Below are 25,556 nucleotides of genomic sequence, written 5' to 3'. Positions count from 1 at the left end.
CCAGCTTGCATATACTGCAATGGAGCTGACCAAGGAGAGCTTCTGTCCCATGAGGGCCTGTCTGCTCATATTTCACTCTGACTTCCAGGGGTAGCAATGCAGGGTCCTGACCCGAAGCTGGTGGCCTTCACAAACAGCTCTGCCCCATCCCAATGGGAAGGCCCTGAGACACAGTATTTGTGATGTATAATGTCCCCTTCCTGGTATACAGTATATCCTTCTTTTTAGTTCTTGTGTCATTTCTTTCCATAGTTAGTTTTTTAAGTTAGCTCTTAGCTAACTTTGTTAATTTTATTCTTAGAATTTTTAGGTGTGCTCACTATTGAAAATGGAATTCTTCTCTCATTTCCTTTTCAGAAAGGAAAGTTATTTGGTTTTCTGTGTGTCTCCTCTTAACCAGCAGCAGGATGGATAGACTCCTCAGTAATTTCCCAGTGTTTGCTGAGTGATTTCATTCTTTGTCCCTTTTCATTTTCTACAGTGTTCAAGTGTAAATAAAACAATGATGAGAGGGGGCTTCCTCTTCTAGTCCTTGACTTTTTCTTATCACATCTTTATTGGAGTATAAATGCTTTACAATGTTGTGTTTCTGCTGTACAACAAAGTGAATCAACTATATGTGTACATATATCCCCATATCTCCTCCCTCTTGAGCCTCCCTTCCACACTCCCTATCCCATCCCTCTAGGTCATCACAAAGCACGGAACTGATCTCCCTGTGCTATGCAGTAGCTTCCCACTAGACATCCATTTTACATTTGGTAGTGTATATACATCAGTGCTACTCTGTCACTTAAACCCAGCTTCCCCTTTCCCCCTGTGCCCTCAAGTCCATTCGCTACGTCTGTGTCTTTATTCCTGCCCTGCCACTAGGTTCATCAGTACTCCTTTTTTAAATTCCATATATATGCATTAACATACAGTATTTGTTTTTTCTCTTTCTGACTTACTTCACTCAGTATGAAAGATTCTAGTTCCATCCACCTCAATACAAATAGTGGTGAAATCACCTCAATGTTGTTCCTTTTTATGGCTGAGTAATATTCCATTGTATATAGGTGCCACATCTTCTTTATCCAATCATCTGTTGATGGACACTTCGGTTGCTTCCATGTCCTGGCTATTGTAAATAGTGCAGCAATGAACATTGTAGTACATGTATCTTTTTGAATTATGGATTTCTTGGGGTATATGCCAAGTCGTGGGATTGCTGGGTCATATGGTAGTTCTATTTTTAGTTTTTTAAGGAAGCTCCATACTGTTCTCCATAGTGGCTGTACCAATTTACATTCCCACCAACAGTGCAAGAGGCTTCCCTTTTCTCCACACCCTCTCCAGCATTTATTATTTATAGATTTTTTCATAATGGCCATTCTGACTGCTGTGAGGTGATACCTCATTGTGGTTTTGATTTGCATTTCTCTAATGATTAGTGATGTTGAGCATCTTTTCATGCATTTGTTGGCCATCTCTATGTCTTCTTTGGAGAAATATCTATTTAGGTCTTCTGCCCACTTTTTGATTCGGTTGTTTGTTTTTTTGATATTGAGCTGCATGAGCTGCTTGTAAATTTTGGAGGTTAATCCTTTGTCAGTTGCTTCATTTGCAAATATTTTCTCCCATTCTGAGGGCTGTTTTTTCATCTTGTTTATGGATTCCTTTGCTATGCAAACTTTTAAGTTTCATTAGGTCCCATTTGTTTATTTTTGTTTTTATTTCCATTTCTCTAGGAGGTGGGTCAAAAAGGATCTGGCTGTGATTTATGTCATACAGTGTTCTGCCTGTGTCTTCCTCTCAGAGTTTTATAGTGTCTGGGCATACATTTAGGTCTTTTATCCATTTTGAGTTTATTTTTGTGTGTAGTGTTAAGGTGTGTTCTAATTTCATTCTTTTACATGTAGCTGTCCATTTTTCCCAGCACCACTTATTGAAGAGGCTGTCTATTCTCCATTGTATATTCTTGCCTCCCTTGTCAACGATAAGGTGACCATATGTGCATGGATTTACCTCTGGGCTTTCTATCCTGTTCCATTGATCTGTATTTCTGTTTTTGTGCCAGTACCATACTGTCTTGATTACTGTAGGTTTGTAGTATAGTCTGAATTCAGGGAGCCTGATTCCTCCAGCTCCGTTTTTCTTTCTCAAGATTGCTGTGGCTATTCGGGGTCCTTTGTGTTTCCACACAAATAGTAAAATTTCTTTTTCTAGTTCTGTGAAAAGTTCCACTGGAAATTTGGTAGGGATTGTATTGAACCCGTAAATTGCTTTGGGTTGTATAATCATTTTCACAATATTGATTCTTCCAATCCAGGAGCATGGTATATCTCTCCATCTGTTTTTGTTTTCTTTGATTGCTTACATCAGTGTTTTATAGTTCTCTTAGTACAGGTCTTTTGCCTGCTTAGGTAGGTTTATTCCTAAGTATTTTAGTCTTTTTGTTGTGATGGTAAATGGGATTGTTTCCTTAATTTCTCTTTCTAATCTTCTGTTGTTAGTGTATAGGAATGCACGGGATTTCTGTGCATTAATTTTGTATCCTGCAACCTTACCAAATTCATTGATTAGTTCTAGTACTTTTCTGGTGGCATCTTTAGGATGTTCTATGTATAGTATCATGTCATCTGCAAACAGTGACAGTTTTACTTCTTTTCCAGTTTGTATTGCTTTTATTTCTTTTCTTCTCTGATTGCTGTGGCTAGGACTTACAATACTATGTTGAATAATAGTGGCAAGAGTGCACATCCTTGTCTCGTTCCTGACCTTAGAGTAAACACTTTCAGTTTTTCACCATTGAGAATGACATTTGCTGTGGGTTTGTCATACATGGCTTTTATTATGTTTAGGTAGGTTCCCTCTGTGCACACTTTCTGGAGAGTTTTTATCATAAATCAGTGTTGAATTTTGCCAAAAGGTTTTTCTGCATCTATTGAGATGATCATTTGGTTTTAATTTGTCAATATGGTGTATCACATCGTTTGTCTTGTGTATATTGAAGAAACCTTGCATCCCTGGGATAAATCCCACTTGATCCTTTTAATGTGTTGTTGGATGCTCTTTGCTAGTATTTTGTTGAGGATTTTTGCATCTATGTTCATCAGTGATATTGGTGTATAGTTTTGTTTTTTTGCTATATCTTTGGTTTTGGTATCAGGGTGATGGAGGCCTTATAGAATGAGTTTGGGGGTGTTTCTCCCTCCACAATTTTTTGGAAGAGTTTGAGAAGGGTATGTGTTAACTCTTCTCTAAATGTTTGATAGAATTTGCCCATGAAGCCATCTGGTCCTGGACTTTTGTTTGTTGGAAGATTTTTAATTACATTTTCAATTTCATTACCTGTAGTTGGTCTGTTTATATTTTCTAATTCTTCCTGGTTCAATCTTGGAAGGTTGTACTTTTCCAAGAATTTATCCTTTTCTTCCAGGTTGTCCATTTTATTAGCATATCATTGCCTGTATGATATCTTATGATCTTTTGTATTTCTGCGGTGTCAGTTGTAATTTCTCCTTTTTCATTTCCAGTATAATTGATTTGAGTCCTCTCCCTTTTTTCCTTGATGAGTCTGGATAAAGGTTTATCAATTTTGTTTATCTTCTCAAAGAACCAGCTTTTAGTTTTATTGATCTTTGCTATTGTTTTCTTTGTTTCTATTTCATTCATTTCTGCTCTGATCTTTATGATTTCTTTCCTTCTACTAATTTTGGGTTTTCTTTGTTCTTCTTTTCCTAGTTGCTTTAGATGTAAGATTAGATTATTTGAGATTTTTCTTGTTTCTTGAGGTGAGCTTGAATTGCTATGAACTTCCCTTCTAGAACTGCTTTTGCTGCATCCCATAGGTTTTGGATCATCGTGTTTTCATTGTCATTTGTTTCTAGGTAATTTTTGATTTCTTCAGTGATCTCTTTATTATCTAGCAGTGCACTGTTTAGCCTCCATGTATTTATATTTTTTACTGTTTCTCTCCTGTAAAGTGATTTCTAACCTCATAGCATTGTGGGTGGCAAAGATGCTTGATATGATTTCAATTTTTTAAAATCTTCCAAGGTTTGATTTGTGACCCAAAATGTGATCTTTTCTGGATAACGTTCCATGTGCACTTGAGAAGAAAGTATATTCTTCTGCTTTTGTGTGGAATGTCCTAAAAGTACCAATTAACTCTATCTGGTCTATTGGGTCATTTAAAGCTTGTGTTTCCTTATTTACTTTCTGTCTGAATGATCTGTCTATTGGTGTAAGTGGTGTGTTAAAGTCCCCCACTATTATTGTGTTACTGTCAATTTCTCCTTTTATGGCTGTTAGCATTTGCCTTATGTATTGAGGTGCTCCTATATTGGGTGCATAAATATTTATAATTGTTATGTTTTCTTTTTGGATTGATCCCTTGATCATTATGTTCTGTACTTTCCTATCTCTTGTAACAGTCTTTATTTTAAAGTCTATTTTATCTGATATGAGTATTGCTACTCCAGCTTTCTTGTGATTTACATTTGCTTGGAATATCTTTTTCTATCCCCTCACTTTCAGTCTGTATGTGTCCCTAGGTCTGAAATGGGTTTCTTGTAGACAGCGTATATAAGGGTCTTGTTTTTGTATCCATTCAGCCAGTCTCTGTCTTTTTGTTGGAGCACTTAATTCATTTACTTACATTCAAGGTGATTATCAATATATATGTTCCTATTACCATTTTCTTAATTGATTTGTGTTTGTTTTTGTGGGTCTTTTTCTTCTCCTTTTGTGTTTCTTGCTTAGAGAAGTTCCTTTAGCATTTGTTGTGGAGCTGGTTTGGTGGTGCTGAATTCCCGTAGCTTTTACTTGTCTGTAAAGCTTTTGATTTCTCCATCGAATCTGAATGAGATCCTTGCTGGGTAGAGTACTCTTCATTGTAGGTTTTGTCCTTTCATCACTTTAAATATATCCTGCCACTCCCTTCTGATTTGCAGAGTTTCTGCTGAAAGATCAGCTGTTCACCTTATGGGGATTCCCTTGTGTGTTATTTGTTGCTTTCCCCTTGCTGCTTTTAATATTTTTTCTTTGTATTTAATGTTCGATAGTTTGATTTATATGTGTCTTGGCATGTTTCTTTTTCGGATTATCCTGTATGGGACTCTCTGGCTTCGTGGACTTGATTGACTATTTCCTTTCCCATGTTAGGGAAGTTTTTGAGTCTAATCTCTTCAAATACTTTCTCAGTCCCTTTCTTTTGCTCTTCTTCTTCTGGGACCCCTATAATTCAAATGTTGGTGCATTTAATGAGGACAGTCTCTGAGACTGTCCTCAATTGTTTTCATTCTTTTTTCTTTATTCTGCTCTCCAGCATTTACTTGCACCATTTCCACCGGTTACTTCCACCATTCTATCTTCCAGGTCACTTATCCATTCTTCTGCCTCAGTCATTCTGCTATTGATTCTTTCTAGAGTGTTTTAACTTTCAGTTATTGTGTTGTTCATCACTGTTTGTTTGCTCTTTAGTTCTTCTAGTTCCTTGTTAAATGTTTCTTGTATTTTTCCATTCAGTTTCCGAGATTTTGGATCATCTTTATTATCATTACTCTGAATTCTTTTTCAGGTAGGTTGCCTATTGTGTCTTCGTTTATATGGTCTTGTTTTTACCTTGCTCCTTTATCTGTAATGTATTTTTTTATCGTTTCTTTTTTTTTTTGATGGGTGGGGCTCTATTCCTCTCTTACTGGTTGTTTGGCCTGAGGTGTCCAGCACTGGAGTTTGCAGGCAGTTGGAGAGAGCCAGGTCTTGGTGCTGAGATGAGGACCTCCAGGAGGCCTCACTCTAATTAATATTCCCTGGGGTTTGAAGTTCTCTGTTAATCTAGCGGTTTGGACTTGGAGCTCCCACCACATGAGCTCGGGCCAGACCTCTGGCCTGGGAACCAAGATGCCACAAGCCGTGTGGTGTGGCAAAAAAAAAGAACAAAAGGAGAACGAAAAAGAAAAAAGGAGTGGTACAATAACAAAGAATAATACACAAAATAAAATTAGAAAGATAAAAAATATATTAGAAAAAATAAAAATACAATTGAAACAACTGCAACATGGTAAAATAAAACCACACCAGAGGAAAAAAAAACCGGGGGGGGGGGGCGGGGAACAAGCCAAAAGGAGAGAACAATAACAAAGTATAAAGAATAAAATAAAATTAGAAAAATAAAAGATTTATTAGAAAAAATAAAAATATAAATGAATCAACAACAATGAATCCACTAGGTAAAACAGAACCCCGATCTAAAAGATGAAAAAATATAATAAAGCCTTGGCTATGGGGGTAGAGTTTAGGCGGGGGTGGAACTTAGGCAGGGGCTGGGGTTTTGGGTGGGGCAGGACCTAGGCGGGTGGTGGTGCGACATTTGAGCGTGGGGTGAGGCCTAGTCTCAGAACCCATGCAGCTGTAGCCGGAAAAGGCCCTGGGAGTGGGGCCTAAGTGGGGCATCCTTCAAGTGTGGGGCGGGGCCTCTACTTAGGACCTATGTGGAAGGGGAGTGACAGGACATGGAAGGAGGGCCTCTGGAGTGTTGAGTTTGGAGGTGGGGCCCTGAGTGAGGGCGTGTGGGTGGGGTTTAGGCCCACAGTGTTGGAGGGGGTCTCAGAGGGGGTCTCCGAGTGTAGAGGTGGGGCCCTGGGTGAGGGGGTAGGGTCGGGGCTTGGGTTCTGCCTGGCAGGAGGGAAGCTCCTAGGGCAGAAGATTAAGCCCGGGAGCCCAATAGGTTCCCCGGTGCCTAAGTGGACAGGGAAAGCACTAGCCCCGTTCCCTTCCGTTCCTTCGCTCCCCTCCCCCACCTTCTCCCCCAGGGTCTCCCCCATCACTGCTGGATCCCTAACCGTGGGTGGGTCCCGCTGGGTGTAGGAGCTCATCCCCTCCCCCAGCCACCCTTCAGGGGTGCTGGTCCCAGAGGTCCGGCTTTTACTTTTGCTCCCCCTTCCCTCCCTCCCTCTCCTTCAGGACCCGCGTGGCTGGAGGGGCCCTCGGTGGGCAGATGATCAGGCCTGGGATCTCAGCAGGTTCCTGGGGGTCCACCTGGGCAGGGGAAACCTGGCCGCGCTCCCTTTTGATCCTCTGCCCTCCCAATGGTCCCCCAATTTACCCCTTCGGGTGTGGGATCCCTTCTCCTCCCCCAGCTGCCCCTCAGGGGTGCCAGTGTTGTCCCACCTCCACTTCTCCTTCCCCTTCACTCCCCCCACGCTCCACGTCCTACCCGGTCTCTTGGGGTTCCTTCCTTCCCCTTGGGTGTCCATGGTCCCCCACGGGTGCCTGGTAGGTGCCCTAGTTGTGCGGAGAGGCGAATTCCACATCCTCTTCATACGCAATCTTGACTCCGCCCCCCTAGTCCTTGATTTTAACTGAAATGATTTTAGTGCCTCATCATTTAAGAGGACAACTCTCATTAGATTTTGTTGAACAGCTTTCAAGAGTTTTCTGCCTTTGCAGTGTTTTACTAAGAGTATCTGCTAAATGTTACCAAATGACTTCATATGATAAAGGATTTGCTGTTACAGGTATTAGTATAAAGCATGTTGCTACGTTTTCTAATGTTGAACCATACTTGCATTTCTCAGTACAGCATTACCATCTTTATTACACTTTGGAATTTAAGTTTTTCTGGCTTCACGATATTATTGGGGGGCTCTTTATTTTATCCTATGACAGAATAGTTTAAATAGCTCTAGGGTTAAAGGTTACATTAAAATCAACTGTCAGTTTACCTGGCATTGGCATCTTTTTTGAATAGTAGACTTTTTATCCAGCTTTCCTATGGGAATTGATCCATTCAAATGTTTCACCCTTTCTTGGCTCCTTTTCCATTCCTTGGGGGCTGAGGCCTTGCTCGGAAGTACCCATTCCTGGTCCTGGTTCTTTTGGGCCCCGGGACCCAGTTTTGTGTTTCACATGAGTGCAGTTGTCCTGGGGCCTTAGGAGCAACTGGCCCAGGAGGTGAAGGTACATGAGCTTGAGGAGAGGAGAGTCCAGTTTGGCCCCAGCTCTCCAAGTCTTTTTCTCTTTTTGTTTTAACGAGTTCACATCTTTGGAGTGTTGCCTGCCTACATAGCAACTCCATCCCATCTGACAATACAGCTTGTCCTGCTTGAGACATTCACAAGACCAGGGCAGAAATTATATTTGGGGTAACAGGAAATCTGGAATAACAGTGAATTATTAGAATGTTTAAAAAATAAAGAGCTCATTTGTCCCCACCCCTATCATACCTCTATGTTCCTTTGTCTTCCTCTGTTATGGCTTTAGTTGTGTGGGTTGTCCTGGGAAATAATTAGGAAACTAATTAGTTATGTAATTACAAGATATGTGTGCTGAGACCCACAAAATGTGTCCCATAGTTCTATTGGGGAGGAAGAAAATGTCCTCTAAGTTCTTCTGGCTGGTCTAAGAGTAAAATGGACATGAGACAGATTAACAGGAGAAAATAAACAAAATTTAATAATATGTATACATGGGAGAGACCCAGGAAAACTGAGTAACTTGCTAAAATGGTCAAAGCCTTCATCTTAAATACCATCTTCAGCTAAAGATGAAAGAGGATGTTAGGAGTAGTGGCTTGGAAATTCAAAGGGGGTGAAGGCAATTCACGTGGAGACAGGAAAGCAAATGTTGGTAAACAAATATTTGCTGGGACAGTGGGACACAGAGTGGACTTTGGCCTCTGGGCTGTGCCAGTTCCCCCCCACCCCTACCCCTCACCCCAATTCTTTGCAGACATCCCTCCCTGCTGATGATAACTCTGTTCCAAGGACAGTCCCTTTATCTCAGATCTTTAGGCAGCTAAGGGGGAGGTAAAAAGAGAGACCTTCTGGGCTTCCCTGGTGGCACAGTGGTTGAGAATCTGTCTGCCAATGCAGGGGACACGGGTTCGAGCCCTAGTCTGGGAAGATCCCACATGCTGCGGAACAACTAAGCTCGTGTGCCACAACTACTGAGCCCGCATGCCACAACTACTGAGCCTGTGTGCCACAACTACTGAGCCTGCGCTCTAGAGCCCACGAGCCACAACTACTGAAGCCCACGTGCCTAGAGCCTATGCTCCACAACAAGAGAAGCTATGACAATGAGAAGCCTGCGCACCACAACAAAGAGTAGCCCCCGTTCTCTGCAACTAGAGAAAGCCCACGCGCAGCAAAAAAGACCAATGCAGCCAAAATTAAATTAATTAATTAATTAACTAATAAGAAAAAATGTAAGACGTTCTGTGTCTTCAAAATGATCAGCCTAAATTAATCCTCATGCCAAAGAGACATATTTGGGGGTGGTGCGTGTGCAAATTGTTCTGCTCTGCAGTTTCTTTGAGACATCCTTATTGTCTGCATCTATCACGCTTTGCCTGTGCCCTTGAAACATACCACCATGATATGGTTCTAGGACATATCAAGTTTCCCTAAATGTCTTTGGTTAGATTTCTATTTGCATAGCCATAAATAAGCTTTTGAAGGGAAATTTCTCCTTTTTTAATAATGACTGAAATTGTTTTTATATAATAATAATGTTAACTGAAATAATTAGTAATTTATTTTTGTATTATTAAAGAGATATATATCTGGAGTTGAATTTACAGATATATTTAGAAAGGATGAACAAATACTAAAAAGTTTTTATTATTTGGTATAATCTGCAACTGATTAAGTTTTTCTATTCTTTGTTGAAACTTGTCTTAAAACTAAATTGTATTTTTGCATCATTTTATGTGCCTAAGAGAAAAGGAAAACAGCCCCTAGGTAAGCATCCAAGCACCATCTGCCTGCTTAACTACTACTCACAGATTATTTTTCTGTTTTAGAAATTATTTAACATGGAGAATGAGTGTATATAAATATTTAAGAGTGGATTTACATATGCCATAAAACTGGAGAACAAACTGGTGATACAATCAATATTTGTTCTATTCTTTTATTGATTGAACAGAAAACAAAACTAAGGAAAGTGACCCACCCTTACAGGGAAGTTGTCCAAAGTTGGCAAATAGAAGTAGGATAGATTTCTGCAATGTTCCATTTGTTCTGTAGAGCCTGGCTTCATTCCCCACCCCCTGCCGCCCTGCCTTAAAACATTTACATGTATATTATGGCAATAAAAAATAAATTAGAAAACAAGAGAACAACACACTACTATTTCCTATCAATAAACCATCCACTGTCTTCATTTTTGTGTTCTCTTCTAGTCTCTTTCCCCATACATCCTGCAATTTAGAGTGTCATTATAATAGTTTGGATACAACTCTGCAAGCTGTGCAGGGAAAGGAGTGGAGAGGGACAGGGGAGGGAGGGAGGGAGGGAGAGACGGGACAGGTGTTGGAACACAGCGTTGTGTCGATTCCTGGCATGCTTGTGGCTTCCGTGGCCCCAGACTGCAGTTGAAGAGATTAATGTGGAACCCTAAAGCCATGAGATCAGAATTGTCTCATTCCAGAAGCACAGGCAAAAAATTATTAAAAGGAATCTGATTCTCTACTTTAATTCCTAAAAGGGAATTAAGGCAATTTATAAGCTTCATCTACATCTCTTTCCTGTCTGAATTTTCCTCCCCCTTACCTGATCAGAAGCAGCAAGCCACCCCAAGGCTCAGTCCTCTCAACACACCTTCAAGTGTTTTATGTCACCCCCCTCCCTGCCCACACCCCCGACCTTGTAACCTGGACTTTGTCTCCCTCATTGTGCTAGTCTGGGCCCTCTGAGTCAGAGATGCCAAGACAGGATTAGACAGGCAAGAGATTTTCAAAAAGAAACATCTTTGAGGAAATGAAGAGGGAGGCCAGGGAGGTGTCTGACCTTGAGGAGAGAGGGAAGAATGGTAAGTCAGGTGATCTGTACCCTCAAGCAGAAACCTGGTCCAGGGAGACTCCTCCCAGATCAGAGGCCGGACATCAAAGCAAGGCCCTGCCATGGAGAAGCAGCTCAGGCGGATGGATGTATGACCAGTGCCCTAGGGATCCAAAAAGAGAAACTCATGTGCAAAAAGAAATGTACTGAAAGAAATGTACTAACAGAAAGAGGAAACAAATTTGGAATAAAAGGTAATTTAGGTTTTCAAAATAAACGTTGAGAAGAATGATCTGTCTATGAAATTAGACTTGAAGTAATTCAGGGAGATTAGGAAAGCTAATGAGAAAACTAAAATTTTATTTTCCAGTGTTTAAAAATTGCAGTGGAGAAGTGAAGTGAGTTAGCTCAGAGGTGTGGACATGGCAAATGGTGTAAAGATGGAAAGGAAAACGTTGACAGAGAAGTCGGGAAGAGCATGAAATCTCACTTCCTAAATGAGACGTCAGAACAGTGAACAGATTGAACACAAATTAACAGCAACAAAAAAAAATGTTCTTAGAGACTTTTGAATCTGTTAATAGAAAATGTCTCACCAAGCATCAGTGAAAAGAGTCCAGTATGTAGACATAAAGTAGTTCATGTTTGAATTTCTGGAGTAAACAAAGAGAGTCCAACAAAGAAGAGAAAGTCTTACTGGCCTTGGATCTGTCCTGTGCAGAGGAGAGAGCAGTGGCCAGCAATCCCCCGGAGCCTGATGGTGGGAAAAGCACTTTGATGCTGTAGGGGTTAGGACAGCCAGCTAGCTCTCAGGAGAGAGGTGAACTGCAGACAGAACTGTTAAGCAAAAGGGAATCAGAACTTGGAGGTTTGGAACATTCTCAGCCTATCCACTGTTTCAGAAAATTAGAAAGTTTGTTCTAAAGAGAAAACTAGGGTTGCGGCTGAAAAACTATTTGATAAAGTGATCCTGGTGAGCTGTGGACTTAATCAGCCATCTCAGCAGAAGCTGGGAATGGAGATGGGATTATACCAGCAGGAACATGGCCAGTTCGAACTAAAGGGACACAGAGAGCAGAATGAAGGAAGGGATTCTACACAACAAACCACCGAGCTAGTCAGCCGTGAATGTGTACTATCCTTCAAGAAAATCATTTGTCTTAAATATTTCCATTTCTAAACAAGGATAAACATAAATCAATCAAGCAAAGATTCCAAAGGAGAGCAAAACAAACAGTCCAAAAGTAATACGGAAGTTAGTAGCTAGTAAAACAAATAGAAAAATAATGAGTTAGAAAATTTTAAAAAATAGAATTGATAAAACCAAAAACTATCTTCGACCAAATCAATAAAATTATGACTGTTAACAAGTCAAATAAAGAAAAAGATGAAAAGCACTGATTTTATAAAACTAGGGAAAATAAAGAGAAGATACTAGCTGTGGAGCTGAATTTAAATGTATAGGAGAACACTTTGTGCAATTGGAACTTTTATTAATAAAAGAGGAAACCCTCAATGAAGCAGACTATTTCTGGGTCTACTGAAAATGTCTCATAATTTTCTGTCCCGTGTGCCGTAGGTTTTGTCTTCCCATAGAATCGAATTAGATAAAATCATCGAACAACCTTCCTGCTAAGGGCAAGTTTCTCTTACTTGAGCAGCCTGGGTTTCATGCCCAGGAGGTCACTTCTGTTCCCAAGTCTGCGGCTCGTTCCAAAGTCACGTGTTGCAGCTCCGGGGTGGACTTGATGAAAGTATAACTGGCAGTTCTGCTTCCTGGGTCTTCTTTCCTTTTCCTTTTTCTATCTGAGAGCCAGCTGTTAAATGCCTTCCAGACCATCACTAGATCTCCTTTCCCCTCTTTCCTCCTCAGGTTGAATCCTGGCTCATGTGACATAACAGGCAATGCTTGGTTTACTTTTCCTTATTTGTTCACAATAACTTAGGGTTGATCCATGTTGCCAGCTCTGCAGCTGTGGTCTAGACACTGATTTTCCAAATCCAGCTCTTGTTCAGTTATCAATTTATGTGTTGAAGAAGGCTAGGAAAACTGTGGTTTCAATACATTTTATTCTGAGTATAGATTCTGTTCTAATTAATAACATTATTACTGATTGCAAAGCTCACCATTCAGAATTGATGAGACCCTCTTGGCCTTTGTACAAGCCCGATATGAGGGGGTCCGACCAGTCCAGGAGCCATCTCGGGGGTGACTCAGAAGCTCATCCTAGTGCCTGGAAGGCCGGGATGTGCGGACAGGCCAGCCGTGTCACTGTCCACACACAGAATTGCAAGGGAGACCAGATGTCCGCGGCCCGTGTACCTTTTGTTGTTGCTGCCGCATTACGGTGGGCTGTTCCCTCATTTCTGATCTCACAACGTTCACTTCACATTCACTGCTGACCCTGTGTATGTTTCAGGTGACTTTTTAGATATGTCAACTGAGAAAAATGCACAACCTAAAAGTTGGAATTATGCTTTATTTGGCAGACTTTCCTAGGACTTCAAGCCTGGAAGGTAGTAGCATCTCAGATAGATCTGAAGGATGGCTCTGAAGAGGTAAGGGGGCCGCCAAAAATAGGGATCTTTGCAACAAAGGCCAGGCAGTTGGAACATCAAAAGATGACTACTTAAAGAAAACCAGCTATCTCAGGTTAAGGAACTTAGTGTTTTTCTATGTATGGGAAGACGCAAGAGTCTGGGCTCACTGAAATCATCCCTTTGATACACACCTTGACTACCTAGGGCCAGTATCCTGTTTTTCTCCATCCTGAATTCCCCTCAGGGCCCATAGTCTGGGGTGGCCACAGTGGCTGATGGCTTGGTGGCCCCAACATTCATTGTTTACTGGAAGGGCAGGTGACATATTTTGGTCCACAGATACATTAATGGCATTTGGAAAAAGGCTATTTCCTGGAACGCGGGCCTCTCACTGCTGTGGCCTCTCCCGTTGCGGAGCACAGGCTCCGGACGCGCAGGCTCAGCGGCCATGGCTCACGGGCCCAGCCGCTCCGCGGCACGTGGGATCCTCCCGGACCGGGGCACGAACCAGCGCCCGCTGCGTCGGCAGGTGGACTCTCAACAACTGCGCCACCAGGGAAGCCCTAGGCTTCTATTTTGAAGGTTAAATTTGATGACGTGCTGTGGTATTGAATAAAGCTAGGTCTAACTACCAGAGTAAGGTGATGAATCATTTAAACAGTCTGGCAACAGCGCCAGTGCTTCCCCCCATAGGTGAATGTTTCTGCCTTGTGTGCGGGGATCAGAGGGAAGCACAGACTGCAGAAGAAGGTGGAAGATGCTGGCAGAATCTGGGAGCTCGGGCATTACACTGACCCTTGAAGGAGGAGGTCCCAGGAGCTGAGACCTAGAGCCATCAAAGGGGAGGAAACCAGGAGGCAGCTGCATGGTGGTAGCCTGGATGGAATATGGGGACACACACGGGCATCCCTGTGGACACTGCTTGCACCCTGAGAATGAACAGTGTGTCCCAGGAGCTCCAAGGCTCCCACACCGGCTTTCCACAGTGACCACTAAAACTGTATTGGGAGAAATGGTCTAAATTGGAAATAAATGAAAAACTTGATTTACATGTTTTAAAAATATTCCATTTGAATTCAAGAAGCCTTAATAGGCCTTTGGCAACAGCAAATGGTTGCCCTGTGGTCGTCATTCACACTTGCAATTTTGAAACATGCGGGCCAGCTGGCATGTTAGATTGTACCAGAAACGCCTGAGAGACAAATCCATGCTTTGCAAAAGGAAGTCTGATGTACAGCCTCAATTCTAATCTCTTGATATTTCTAGGTTTCAGCGTTCCCATCTCTGTGTTGAGGGAGTCTGAATAAAAGATCTCCAAGGTCTAAAATCTGTGGTGCAAACATTCTCCACCTCAATGTTCCCACCCCGCATCTCCTGTAGGAACAAAGGGAGGGTAAGCAAAGCAAAGCAAGACTCTGAGTTCCTACCAATAAAGAACCATATACATTTACGCTGTACATATAACTATCCTAATAATTGTTGGTCAGATGTACTTGCTATAAACTGTGAAACTGAATCCTGATATAAATTATATTTTTACATAAATGGATAGACGACACATGCAAAATTGTGTTTAATTTGCTAAGGATAGAACCAGCAGGAAGACAAAAGAGCCTGTTCAAATACAGGGATGCATAGAATCATCCAGGAAAGGAATGCACATAGGAGATTGCTAAGTTCCATAACCTGCCATCTGACTTTTTACAGATCAATAAATCCACAGCATCTTCGAGTCACCATCCCCACTTGCCTAAACAGTGAAAACATCTGATCAATTTTTACAGGTTAACATCCTGTCTTACAGGGCTACTTAGCATCTTCTCCTTTCTCACTTGGGAATTGTTAGTGTCAATTGAAAAAAAAAAATGCACAACCTAAAAATCGAGAATTCTGCTTTATTTGGCAAAAAAAAAACTGAGGACTTAAGCCCAGACAGGCTGTCAGATAGCTCTGAGGGACTGCTGTGAAGACGTAAGGGTGGGCCAGGATATAGAGGAGTTTTTGCAACAAAGACCAGGTAGTGGGAACATCAAAAGATGACTGTTAGTTAAAGAAAACCAGGCATCTCAAGTTAAGGAATTTAGCGCTTTTCTATGCATGGGAAGATGCAAGAGTCTGGGCTCACTGAAAGCATCCCTTTGTTCTGCACCTCAGCCATCTGGGGCCGGTGTCCTGTGTTTTCTCATCCGGAGTCCCCTCAGGGTGCACCGCTGGGGTGGGCTGCCGTGGCTGGCTGACGGCTGGATTGAGGGCGTCCTGCTTCCATCCTGAGTTCCCTCAGGGCTCACCGTCAGGGCCGCTGTAACGTGATGGCTTGATGGCGGCAACATCCTTTGTGTACTGATGTCACAGTGACATTTTTCATTCACACCATGATAGAGTGTGTGGAAAAACTCTCCCAGTGAGATCAACTCTAAGGTTTGGATAAAATATACATGCAGTTTTTTTTAAAAAAATGGTTTGAAGATATCAGAGTGCAAAGGACTTGGAGGTCTAGCTGTCAGAGGAAAGGCAGGCTCACTGAGCTAAGCTCCATACTCACCTCCCCAGTGTTTGCTCAGGGCATTTGCAGGATCTAGAGCAGAGACAGGTGTCCTGCGGAAAGCCATAGCCCAGGTGGCAGCTTCTGGCTGAGCTGGGAGGTGGAAGGTGGTGTTTGGGCTGCCAGGGAGGCTGGGAACTGAGAGGGAGGCTGCATTTGAGAAGAGGAGGGAACGACAAAGAAGTGAGGCCCAAATTCTTCATGTAATTTTCCTTCAAGGCATTTGCAGACTGCAAAGCTGCAATGTGCCAGGTAAGAGAAGCAGAACCCGAGCAGAAAGCAGCAACTGGGTGGCTGGAGCTTGCGGAGACCTGCCAGGACTACAGTGCTCAAGAGAGCGTGTGGAGGGGCCCCAGCAAACAGCAGGAGTTTTCAACCAAGACTTCAAGAAAGGCTGTGCCCTAGGAGTGAGCTGGGGGGCTGGAAAAGACCAACCCGAACAAAGCCTCAAATCCATTCGCGGCCAGATCACTGTAGCCCTCCTGTACTCTGTCAGCCAAAAGGCTCTATCCGGGGCCTGTACAATGTCGCTTTCACAGTATCTGTTGTTTAATTCAAAACTTCCAGGCAAGCCAAGAAATACCAAATGACCCCAAACCAAGAGAAAAGCAAACTAGGAAATGAGAGACTCACAGGTTATCAAGATATGGTGACTATTTCAGAAGGTTTTTAAAGTAACAGATTAACATGCACAAGAAGACAGAAGAAAAGCTGGAGAATTTCACTGAGAACTGGGTTATACTGAAAAAGTTGAAACTGAAAAATGCAATAACAAATTAAGAATTAAGAATTACGGTTTGGGTAGCCAACGCCCATCAACTGCCTGCTTGAACAACTGTTCCTCAGGCAAAAAGGCATTATACGCTGTGTTCGTTTTGAAATCAGCCATTTTTAGCCTGAGCGTCCTTGAGTAACAGCCAGGCCAGCAATAGAATTTAATGTATCAATGATTAGTTATGAGCCATGTGACTTGGACTAATGTTTATTCCCTCTAAATCTCATTTCCATTTATAAAATTCTTCTGCATGCATCGTATTTTTTAAAGTACCATATAAATATCAGATATTATAATTAGATTAATTAAGATTAAAAACTGCTTCTCTCTATTCCCCTACTTCCTAATGAAGTCATATATATAAATATGGCTTTATTTGCCACTGAATAATTGTAGTGACCAGACTGCTTTTGTACATCCGGATTCTCTTCAGTAATTTATGTTTTAGTTCATCAAGTTATATGTGTTTTTTTTTGTTTTTCAAGTTCCTAAGTGGTTCTTGGACTTCAAGTCTATAATTTTTTTTTTTTAAGAAGATGTTGGGGGTAGGAGTTTTATTAATTAATTTATTTATTTTTGCTGTGTTGGGTCTTCGTTTCTGTGCAAGGGCTTTCTCTAGTTGTGGCAAGCGGGGGCCACTCTTCATCGCAGTGCGCGGGCCTCTCACTATCGTGGCCTCTCTTGTTGCAGAGCACAGGCTCCAGATGCGCAGGCTCAGTAGTTGTGCTTCACAGTCCTAGTTGCTCCGTGGCATGTGGGATCTTCCCAGACCAGGGCTCGAACCCGTGTCCCCTGCATTAGCAAGCAGATTCTCAACCACTGTGCCACCAGGGAAGCCCCCAAGTCTATAAATTTAAAGTAAGTGTTTCATGAAATTGAAAATACAACTACCACACATCAAAACTTATGAGACCACAGCTAAAGTAGAACTGAAAGAGAGATTTATGGAACTAAATGCTTACATTAGAAAAGAGGAAAATTCTCAAATCAATAATGTAAATCACCAACTCAAGAAACTAGAAAAAGAACATCAGGGACTTCCCTGGTGGCACAGTGGTTAAGAATCCGCCTACCAGTGCAGGGGACAGGAGCTCAAGCCCTGGTCCGGGAAGATCCCACATGCCGTGGAGCAGCTAAGCCTGTGTGCCACAGCTACCGAGCCTGTGCTCTAGAGCACTCACGCCACAACTACTGAGACCACATGCTGCAGCTACTGAAGCCCACGCACCTAGAGCCCGTGCTCCACAACAAGAGAAACCACCGCAATGAGAAGCACGTGAACTGCAACCAAGAGTAGCCCCCACTCGCCGCAACTAGAGAAAGCCCGCGCGCAGCAACAAAGACCAAGGCAGCCAAAATTAAATAAATAAATTTATTAAAAAAAGAAAAAGAAAAGAAAACAAACTGAAAGTAATAGAAAGAATAAAATAGTAATGATAAAAACAAAACAAGTCAATAAAACTGCAAACAGAAAGTCAGTTGTGAAAATTAAATAAAAAGCTGTTTTTTTTTTTTTTTCAAAGATCAACAAAACTGATAAACCCTTAATACGACACAGGGAAAAAAAAATAGAGAAGATGCAAATTACTAATATTAAGAATAAAACAGGAGATGTCATTACAGATCCCACAGAAATTAAAAGGATAATAAAAGAATACTAACAGCTCTACACACATAAATTTAACAATTTAGAGGATATGAACCAACTCCTTGAAAAATATGAGCTGCCTCAACTTACCCAACATGAGACAGATAACCTGTATGAAAGCTACTAAGGAAATGGAATTCATAATTTTAAAGTCCCCTCAAAACTCCAGGTCCTGATGTTTCCATTGGAGAAAAGTACCAGACATTTAAAGAACTAATATCACTTCTATAAAATCTTCCAAGAAGAGAAGAGGAAGAAATACTTCCCAACCCATTCTATGAAGTCAGTATCAACCTGATACCAAAACTAAACGAAAGGCAATATTTTAAAAAGTACAGACCAATATCTTTAATAAATAAACAGCATTTCTTAACATTTTTATTAGCAAATCAAATACATCAATATATAAAAAGGATTTTATGTTATGACCACAAGGAATTTTCTTTTTCCAGGAATGCAAAGTTGGCTCAAAAGTCAATCAGTAGGGTTTCCAGTCACCTCTCCATCCTAAAAACAAGTAAAAAGCTCAACAAATGGAAAAATCGGTAACACTTCTTAGATCCATCAAAGAAGTAAGGTCACAAAGCAAACTGAATCTCCCTAAAATTTGGAGAGACGTAGAGACAGATGTAGAGAATCAAACTCACCAGAGCAGAGACCTCCATGTGAATCAGCGCCAGGGCAGGAAAACCTAACCTGTACGTGACGAATTGCTGAGAGTCAAAACCCCCGGGGGCCCCAGACATGGGGTGTCCTCACAGTTACGTGAACTTTGACATCTTTTGACAGAAGAAGGGGGTACGTATCCTTTCTGAAATATTTCAGAACCTTCTGTTCTTTTAAAAAAGTTCTGATCTCAGGAGAAACTTGACCAGAGCCTAACCTGTTGAGGTTTTATCCAAGCGCAATTGAAGTGGGGGAAGGGAAATACCCAACTCCAGCCCCCGGAGCCATCCGTACAACCAAGGGGGAAGGTGGGGGGCTAAGAAACACTTGTGAAGCTCACAGTCCAGAAGCAAATACGAAAAGGTTAAGACCTAATGATGGGACTGAGAACCCTCCCTCCACCTTGCTGTCAGGGTTACTAAAGTTCTTTTTAGAGTAGTTCCTCTTCCCCAGTGCATCATGGGTGACCATTCAAAACGAAATTAACGAGGTACACCAAGAGGCAAAAAACAAACAAACAGTTTGAAGAGACCAGAACCAGAGTCAGATAGGACATGTTGGAATTATCAAACCAGAATTTTAAAATAATTATGATTGAGAATGCAAATAAACGGACTGCTGATTGCAATGTAAATTTCATAGTTACTCTGGTAAACAGTTTGGTAGTTTCTCATAAAACTGAACCTACAACTGCTGTAGGCGCCAGTGATTGCACTCCTGGGCTCTCATCTCAGAAGAATGAAGATTATGTTCACGCAAAACACATACGTGAATTTTTATAGCAGCTTTCTCCTTGATAGCCAAAAAACTGGGAGAAAATCCAAAATGTTCATCAGTAGGTGCATGGATAAAGTGGGGTCCATCCATAGCATGGAAACATCTCTGTAAAAGGAATGAGCCATTGGTACTTTTGACAGCTTGGCAAGGTCTCAAGGGTCTTATGCTGAGTTTAAAAAGCCAACCTCAGAAGTCACTTACTGTTCCATTCCACGTATGTAACATTCTTTTAATGACAAAACTATAGATATGAAAAGGATAGTGATTTCCAGGGTTAAGGTTGAGCGGGTGGGGAGGGTGATAACAGTGGCTCTAAACGGAGGCATGAGGGTGATCTTGGTGGTGATGGAGTGGTTCTGGATCTTGGTCTGGTGATGGTCACACAAAACTACGCAGATGATAAAATGACACAGGTGTGCACACACCCACTGTACCTGTCAGCTCCTCCCACTGGTTTTGTGCTATAACTACGTAAGATGTAACTTGGGAAAACTGAGTGAAAAGCACATGGGTTCTCCCTGTAATACCAACTTCCTGGTTTGACTGGAATCTATAACTTCAAAATAAAAAATTTTTAAAGTAATATGGTTCATAGGAAAACAATGTGTGTGTGTGTGTGTGTGTGTGTGTGTGTACACATTCAGAGGGAGTTGGGTACAAGAGTCTCATAATTTGGTTAATTTATAGGAACATTGCTTTCAAGATGGAAGATTTGGAAATTTTCAGTAATTGGAATCTGTTATAGAAATATCAATAGGTTGTAGAAATTGTATTTTAGTGAACTGTTCACAATTTACCAAAAACACTTTTATGTGGTTTTGATTCAAAAAGAACTTACAAAGTACAGGAGCAGTAACTCTGTTGAACTATATCATAAGTAAATATTTGAAGCAGGAAGAAACAGCAACAGTGCATATAATTCTAAAAGTCACGTGAATAACCCTCTACTCAGACTAAAATTATTTTACATGAAGAAAGCTTATTTTTCTTCTTTTTTTAAATCGCAGTATAGTTGATTTACAGTGTTGTGTTAGTTTCAGGTGTACAGCACAGTGATTCAGTTATATACCTATGAAGAAAGCTTATTTTGTAAATTCTTCAAGGGTCGACACTTGTACCACCTAACTGTGTTACTGATACGACCACACAGAGAAAAGAGTTAAGTGACTTTTGAACAAAACGCACCAATTTGGAACACAGTTCCCTCTCCCCTCCTGTCAGTCTTGCCACGACAGACAAAAGTGTCCCCACGTGGTGTCCAAACCTACGAGGGGTTAGGAAAGGGGTTATAACATAATCCAGATGCAACAATGGTCAAAAATTTACAAATTATGTCATAGTAAAATCCTTTACCAGGAATAATTGCTCTTTTTTTTTTTTTTTTTTTTTTTTTTGGGGTACGCGGGCCTCTCACTGTTGTGGCCTCTCCCGTTGCGGAGCACAGGCTCCAGACGCGCAGGCTCAGCAGCCATGGCTCACGGGCCCAGCCGCTCTGCGGCATGTGGGATCTTCCCGGACGGGGGCACGAACCCGTGTCCCCTGCATCGGCAGGCGGATTCTCAACCACTGCGCCACCAGGGAAGCCCTAATTGCTCTTTTTTAATCACAGGCCTGGGAGACAAATACCTGACAGTCCAGATGCTTGTAGAACCTTCGACCTGAGTTTAATCCAAAGTTAAGACTCAGTGAAGACCCAGAATCAGGGTTTCTTCTCACTATTCATTAAGCAGTAATAAGGAGATGACTTTATATATAAGTATTTTGAAAGCTTATGAAACAAACACTTTCTTATATGAGACAAAGTGTAAATTGTTGCTTTCTACCGCCTGGATTAGGTGCTTAAATTACCTTTTTGAACACTTGGTGTTTTTGTTGGATTTTGCTTTTCTTCGTGGATACACATTTTACTAATACACTACCAGCACTTTCTTGTGAGCCTCACTTTACCATATCTCTTCCTAGCCTGAAGCAAATGATAATAAACGCTCTCAGCATTTAAGCATTTCGTATACACGGGGTGGGGGCGGGTGGTTTTGGGAGGCCGGTTTCCAAATGCCCACTGACCTTGCTTGTGACGGGGACACAGGGGTGCTGCCTCACACGAGCCCTGTGTACGGATGTGGAGTGACCCCCTGGGACATATTTTTAAGCGAAAACAGCCAAGTACGTAGAGTTAGGAGTATGCTACCTTTTACGAAAGAAAGACGAATCAATAATAATTTGCTGATTCTTTTAAAGAAAGTTACGCTAGGGGATACAGTAGAGCTGGTGAAGCTGGCCATCGCAGTGGCTGGGTGGGAGAGCGCAGTGAGGCAAACGAGGCTCACGCTGTACACCACTGTTCATACGGCCACGTGGAGAGAAGGGCTGGGTGACTTCTGAACAAAGGGCACCAACTCTGAGAACTAAGAAAATCTTACTGTTAGGAATAGCACTTACGGTGTCATTTTAAAACTCTTTTACGTGACTGTGAGAGAGAGATCAATTTGAAGTGTTTCATTGTAAGAGAAAAGAGGTGCACGTATAAAATCTAAGAAGAAAGGATTATGAATCCTAATAATGTCAACTCACAATTTGAAACCTGTGCGTGTGTGTGTGTGTGTGTGTGTGTGTGTGTGTGTGTGTCCCCACCTGTGCCCACTGAGAGGGGCTGGATGCAGTGACTTCCCAGTAATAATGAGCACTTGCAATAATCAGGCCTTGGATCCTCGGTATCGCTCTCCACCAAAGGAACCTGGGCCCCTCAGAGAAAAGGCTGATTTCAGATGTGGGCAAAGTGAGCTGAAAATGCGTTGCTGGCACCGATGTGGCCGAGGCTGGTAGCAGCTGAGGGAGTGTGTCTGAAGGACACGGGAGTGGCCTAAAGCTGGGGCCACTCAAAAGCCGAATTGGGACAATTTGAATATAAAAAAGAATAAAGACTGCAGTGGTTACAAATCACTGAGAAAGAAAGATCCAAAGTCCTACAGTGATATAGAAAATAGACATAAGTTAATACTAATAAAAACTCATTAGAAGTGACTACTACAATGACATAGGTTAATTCAGGCAAGAGGGATAGGAACTGTTGAATAACTTGAGGGCAGAAGTGTGCTACCTATTCTAGCGTAATCCTCAGGACTCCGGTGATGTATGGTATTCCCATTCTGCAGATGAGGCCATTAAGGCTCAGAACAATGACATCCCTTAGTCCAAGATCTCATAACTAGTGAGTAGTGGTACCAGACTTTGAATCCAGATTTTTCTGAAGAGGAGACAGGTAACTGCATGAATATCTGTATCTAAAGGTACAGGTTTTCTGGGCAATTATGGAGTACCCTCTATGTGCAAAGCACACTGATAGATATTAGGGCAAATTAGAAGGCGATTGGACCCTCAAATCAAACTCTGAAAAAGAGACAAAAAGAGAAAAGCACACCAAAGAGACCTGGTGTCAAAAAGTCAGGGCATCCCAGGAGCCGAGTGGGACCAGGGCTCACAGGGTGGGTCCCACCTGCAGCTGCTGCTGTGGCTCTTTGGCCTCTGACCTCACAGAGCCGAGGACACAGTCCAAGGCCGAGGAACGGGAGGTGGGCTGGGTGGGGGGTTTGGAGATCAGGGACCTCCTGTGGGCCTACATGTGGGGAGGGTCTGGAGTTCAAGTATCCTGATTCACCGAAGCTGATGCAGGAGTGACTTTGGGACCGAAGAGGCAGTGGTTCCAGGCGTGTGAGCGTGACGTGTCAGCAACCTGCAGAGACCGCTGCCCTCTGGGAAACCAGGAGCAGTGCTCAACGGAGAAAACCGGGCTGATCTGTGTTTGGGCTCCTCCTCAGCTGGATGACTGTCAATGCTTTGAGGTCTTGGGGAGACAAGCGGGGTCAGGAGAGGAACCTAGGGCGGGTCTGAGTGGAGGGGCCCGAGGAAAGCGGAGCTCCTGGCGGGAGAAGGGGCGGTGCCCGGGGGTGAGGTCTCCAGGGCCACCTTCTGGAGCCCTGATCCTTGCCGCTTGGCTGACACAGAAGACAAAGCCACTGAAGCATGAGTTACTCTGCTTGGAGTTATTCTGACTAGAATGACAAAAAAGCCAGTTTTTATCCTAGAGTTTTGGCGGATTCATTCATTTTTTAAAATTCTGCAGATGAAGATTTTTCACGTGTTTGATGACTTGATACAGTGTCATTGGGCGTGCTTTGGTGTGAGCACATTATCCAAGGCTGTAGAAGCGAAGGAAGGGAGGATGAGCCTGAGAGCCCTGTGTTCAAGGCTGAGGTAAGGACCGATGTCTCCGTTTCAGAGAAAGGTTTGGAGGCTGAGCAGTTGTTCCCATATGACTGAGTGGTATGAACTGTAGCACAGAAACCATTTGTTTCAACCGAACACTCACACTGGAAATCTCCCTGATAACCATTGCTTCGTGTCCTGGATTTTACATGGAGTAAGATGTACACATGGCACCTTTGTTGGCGGAGAAGCTGGCAGGTGATGTTGATCAAGAATCGAGGGGTCTTCAGTTCTCAAGGAAGACTGTGGACCATGTACCCCTGGTTCATGCTGAGACAGTGCCTCTCAAAGTGTGGCCCCAGGCCAGCACCGGCATCACCGGGGCACTTGTTATCCAAGCAGATTCCCTGCTCACAGCCCAAACCTGAGTCAGAAGTGCTAGGGGGTGGGACCACTAACCGGTGTTTCTAGAGCCGTCCAGGTGGTTGTTCTGTAAGCTGACCTTTGAAACCTGCTCTAAGAGGTGTGGTGGTAACACTGGATTTATGTCACTTCAAGCAATTTGCTTGTTTCCGCTCTCTCTCCTGATAAGCCGGGTTCTCTGAAAGTCCCCGTTAATCAAGTTTTTCTATGATTACTTGGAATTAATTGAATCACAGGATTGCAGATCCAGCCCACGTAGAAGGCCCCCAAACTGAAAATCACAGTCGGTGAAAAACACAGGATTGTCATTCATAAAAACTTTATTTTTAAAATTTTTTTAAACTTTTAATTTTATGTTTGAGTATAGCCAGTTAACAATGTTGTGATTAAAACAAATAAAACAAATAAAAATCAATGTAGTGATAGTTTCAGGTACACAGCAAAGTGACTCAGCCATACATGCATGTATCCATTCTCCAAACTCCCCTCCCATCCAGGCTGCCACATAACATTGAGCAGAGCTCCCTGTGCTATACAGTAGGTCCTTGTTGGTTATCCATTTTAAATATAGCAGTGTGTACATGTCCATTGACTCCAAACCCCCTGAATATCCCTTCCCCCTCTGCTAACCTAAGTTCATTCTCTAAGTCTGTGAGTCTGTTTCTGTTTGGTAAATAAGTTCATTTGTATCATTTTAAATAACATGGCTTTCATTTCAGGAAAAAACTGGGAACACTTCATAGTCCTGAAATGGTAACTCTTTCACTGTCCTTCCCGAAAGGGAGTGGATAAAACACGCAGGGTAAAGCTAACTCTCCTAATTAAGTGCAATCTGTTTCTTCTTTCCAGGCCCAAACTGCTTTGCCGAGACCGCTGTCATCCCCGCTGGGAGGGAAGTGAAGACGGACGAGTGCACCGTCTGCCACTGCACCTACGAGGAGGGCACCTGGAGGATTGAGAGGCAGGCCATGTGCACCAGGCACGAGTGCCGGCAGATGTAGGGCTGGCCGCACGGACCACAGATGTTTTCTAGGATCCTTTCCCGATCTACCTGAACGTTCTGGATGCCTCTGGGAAATATCGACCGAAAGGAGCAGACTTTTGATGAGGAATTGTGGAAAACTGTTGGTACTTTTTCTTTTCTTGGTCACAACAACTGCAGGAGAAGGAAATGGACATATTTCAAAACATCGACAAGAACTTTGGGCAAAA

General features: G+C 42.5%; 1 protein-coding gene across 1 annotated transcript in view; it reads left to right on the top strand.

The window, feature by feature from the left end:
• Positions 1–25,345, top strand: part of VWC2 (von Willebrand factor C domain containing 2) — a 114,015-nt gene extending 88,670 nt beyond the window's left edge. The window contains exon 4 of the mRNA XM_032642591.1: positions 25,194–25,345. Within this exon, the coding sequence (XP_032498482.1) occupies positions 25,194–25,345 (152 nt within the window). The remainder of the gene's footprint in view (positions 1–25,193) is intronic.
• Positions 25,346–25,556: the final 211 nt, after the last annotated feature.

This window comes from Phocoena sinus, chromosome 9 (assembly GCF_008692025.1).
Source record: "Phocoena sinus isolate mPhoSin1 chromosome 9, mPhoSin1.pri, whole genome shotgun sequence".
NCBI lineage: Eukaryota > Metazoa > Chordata > Mammalia > Artiodactyla > Phocoenidae > Phocoena > Phocoena sinus.
This window is presented reverse-complemented; position numbering and strand designations above follow the sequence as displayed.